General features: G+C 47.2%; 1 protein-coding gene and 2 non-coding genes across 3 annotated transcripts; 1 reads left to right on the forward strand and 2 right to left on the reverse strand.

The window, feature by feature from the left end:
- Positions 1–281: 281 nt before the first annotated feature.
- Positions 282–354, forward strand: TRNAR-CCU. The gene has a single exon. It is a non-coding gene; the product is annotated as a tRNA-Arg (tRNA).
- A 767-nt stretch (positions 355–1,121) lies between these two features.
- On the reverse strand, positions 1,122–1,194 carry TRNAR-UCU. The gene has a single exon. It is a non-coding gene; the product is annotated as a tRNA-Arg (tRNA).
- Positions 1,195–1,898: 704 nt separating this feature from the next.
- Positions 1,899–3,320, reverse strand: ICT1 (immature colon carcinoma transcript 1; the record flags this gene model as incomplete). Its single annotated transcript, XM_010194562.1, has 4 exons — positions 1,899–1,983; positions 2,272–2,441; positions 2,547–2,629; positions 3,261–3,320. Coding segments are annotated over 4 exons (398 nt in total), but the record flags the coding sequence as incomplete, so codon positions are not given.
- Between the last annotated feature and the right edge of the window lie 190 nt (positions 3,321–3,510).

The raw sequence follows: 3,510 nt of genomic DNA on the forward strand, positions 1-3,510 counted from the left end.
GGGGTGAGGCCATGAGGGGGGCACTCGGCCCTTCGCAGGAGGCTCCAGTCCTCCCCTCGTCGCTCCCCCGCCAGCATTTCGGGGCTGTGCGCTGGGTAATGGAGGGAGGGACGCGCTGCGTGGGGAAAGGGGCGGATGGTGCTGCCTTGCTCTGGGGGATGTTCAGTCCCGGGAAGTTCTCCGTAGGCTGTGTGGGACCCCCTCTTCCCGCCGTCCGTGGGCACTGTCCCCTCTGGTCATCAGAGAGTTAAGTGATGGCTCAAAAGACGCGTTCGTAAGCAGCCCCAGTGGCCTAATGGATAAGGCACTGGCCTCCTAAGCCAGGGATTGTGGGTTCGAGTCCCATCTGGGGTGACTCTTTTCTACTTCGGGGAACCGGCTTGGGCGTGCTCCCTGCTGCGGTTAGGGGTGATTCTCCCCTTTCTTGGGCATCCCGTGCCCTGGCTCAGGCGGTCTGATGTGGATTAAGAACGGGATTTCTTGGTGTAAGAACAGACATGCTCTTGGCATATGTGTTTAATCTGTGAAGCATCTGTCTCCTCCAAACTCTGGTGTTGTGTGCTGGTGTTCACGAAAATTTTGCAAATGTTACTGTAAAATCTGGGGAGGTAGCAGCAGGTGAGGTCTGGTCTCAGCAGAAGCTCCTGCTGTCCCAGCCGAGGTTTGCATGATGACTTTCAGTGTCAGAAATGCACCCAAAGCAGTGACACACCATTTACTTGTCAGGGTCAGGGCACAGCATGGAGCTGCAGACACCTCCCTTCATGCAGAAAAGCTCTAGACAGGAGAAAAGTCGATTGTCTTTGCTCCCTTCACTGGGCAGGGCACACACAGGTGGAGGTGGCCAGCTTGGGGCAGGGTTTGCTGTAGGGATGCTGTAATGTGCTGGTATGCTCCTGCACCCCCAGTTTTAGGGTTTTGTAGATGTAAATGTTGAACTGTGTAAGGGCAGAACTCAAAAGTCCCTCTCCAAAGGAGACCAGGCACCAGATATATGAGAGGTGCAAGTGTCAAGAGCTATGGCTTGTGCACCTTGCTGTGCCCCAATTAACCTCCAGGGACCAGCTGAAGGCACTTTCCCCTCTTATTTGGTTCATGCCTAAAACAGAACAATCACTTCTCACCCCAGGTGGGACTCGAACCCACAATCCCTGACTTAGAAGGCCAGTGCCTTATCCATTAGGCCACTGGGGCCCTCTAAAAAGGTAAAAAAAGCGTAATTCTGGTAGGTTTGAGACTCCCCATCAGTGAGCTGATCAGGCACTGGTGAAATCCACCACAGAATTTCATTTGCCTTAAACAGGGCCCACTGAGGGGCGATCCTTGAAGCCTGTAGGACACAGTCTGAGGTTTTTTAGTGTCTCACCTCAAGGGCCAGAGCCTCCTGTACTTACAGAGCAGTTTCAGTCTTTCAGCGTTGACAGAGCAACTGCCTCCAGCAAAGTTCCTGCCTTGGCTTTTTTTTTCTTTAGTAACATACACATCATCTTGTTATGAAAAAAATCAACTAAAACGGAAGGAAAGTGCTTGAAATAGTGAATACTCTATTGGTTACTTAAATACGTAGTTAAGACTGCTTTTACTCCTCCCTTTTTCTCCAAAAACCTACTGCTACTTCTGCGTTCAGCCGCAGAGGGTGCTCTCACAGAGCCGAGGGCTGGATGAAGGGGACAAAGCAAAAACTAGCCGACAAAAATCTGAACGTGTAGTTTCTCTCAAACAGGAACAATAATTTTTCTGCAAAATGAATGACAGGCTGTCACAGTGTATCAAGTATTTTTATTTACACTTTTAGATTATTTTTATTCAATATAGCTCATGAGTTTAGCATAAATTACAGCTGCCAATGTAATTTCTTTAAAAAGACTCGATTCCATGGGCTTTGATCTCTGCTGTTCTCAGTCAAAGTCTGCCTTCCTGCTCTGTTTTATATTTGAGTGAATCCTCTTCTGTCGTAGTCGTTCACGGTTCATTTTTTCCACCCTAAAGCAAAATGAAAAGATCCTTTAATGTACAAAGAAAACATTTAAATAGTCAACTTTGAGCACAGTTATAAAGTAGATTCGATGAGCTGACAAATGCCCACAGACAAAAGAAACCAGTCCCAGTTCTTGGGATGCTCCCCAGGAAGACAGTTAAGATCTAATGCATCCGCAATTTTTTAAAAAAGGAAATCCAAATGAGTATGAAGGTCGTTTAAAGAGGCTGCAAACTAAATCATGGAACTGACAATCTGCACCCATCTCAAATAAAGGCCATTTCAATAGATACCTCTCTATGAGTTTCTGTGAGGTCTCCTTAGACACCACCTTGGGCTTCACAGTAGCCTCCGTGACCATGGTTCTGATTTTTTCTAAACAGATTGCCAGGTTCCTCATTTGGTAGCGAGACTGTTCAGAGTTCACAATCAGCTCACCCTCTCGGTTTATCTTATTCCTGTGCTAGAGAGGGGAAAATGTGAAGTGATCACTGCAGCCTCGTCAGACTTGTCACATTCTGATAAAGTGTGCAATTTAAACCATGGCTGGAAGGGGGAAGGCAGTTACCAAAGATGCCATTTTTTGTCTTGTATCTTCTGGGATCCAGTCTGCTGATGCCAGGTGAAACCGAACTTCTGCCTTGGAATTCACTGGCAGGAAAAACAGGATTTTTTTTAATGTAAGGGCTTACCTCTCTCAGGTTTACGAGATAATTCAGTCTGTTCAGTTCTGGCTTTGAACACAGAAAGACTCCAGTATTCATTTCCTGAAAGATCACAGGTTTTTTTCTTGCTATATTTTTCCATGCCTCTCTACAAAACGAACTCTAACTTTTTAATGGAGACTCTGTCATGGTATTTACCGCTTCTAGACACTACAAGATTCATTGCTATTGCCAGTCACTACCTACCTTATTTGTAATGGCAATAGCAGAACAGGAAGGATTTTAAGTTTATTTGAATTAAGCTGAGAATTTATTGCACTGTGCAAGTTTCAGAATTCAGTTGGCTTGTTGTATGTTTGATTAATGAGAACTGAACAGAAGTGGTTGTCTGCGTGACATGGGTAGCAGCAATGATCCCAGTAAAAGTGTTTGTAGGACAATCCAATATGGTACCACTGGTTTTGAGCACTGTGAGGTTGTGTTAAAACACAAGATAATGATAATGAAAAGTCAGCACTAGGCAGCACAAAGGTGCTCTTTAATTTTTAAGCTCCTCCACCTCAAAGCATAAAGCAGCAACTTAAAGATGAGGATTTTTCCTTCAAAGCCTTTCTCACCTTTATTAACGTTCTGCCCCCCAGGGCCGCTGCTCCGGCTGTAGGACACGGTCAGGCGAGCTGGAAATGAACAGCAGGACCGAGTTGAGCCCCAGGCCTGGCTGGGTCCGCAGTGGGCAGCAGGGAACGGAGACGACTCCGGCTGCACTGCAGGTCTGGAGGACGCCTGTGCCTCGGCGGTGCCTCCGCGCAGCCAGTCCAGGGCAGGCCCCACCGAGCACCGGGACCCGGATCCATTTTGTGGGGAGAC

Source organism: Mesitornis unicolor, unplaced genomic scaffold (genome assembly GCF_000695765.1).
Source record: "Mesitornis unicolor isolate BGI_N332 unplaced genomic scaffold, ASM69576v1 scaffold45771, whole genome shotgun sequence".
Classification (NCBI taxonomy): Eukaryota; Metazoa; Chordata; class Aves; order Mesitornithiformes; family Mesitornithidae; genus Mesitornis; species Mesitornis unicolor.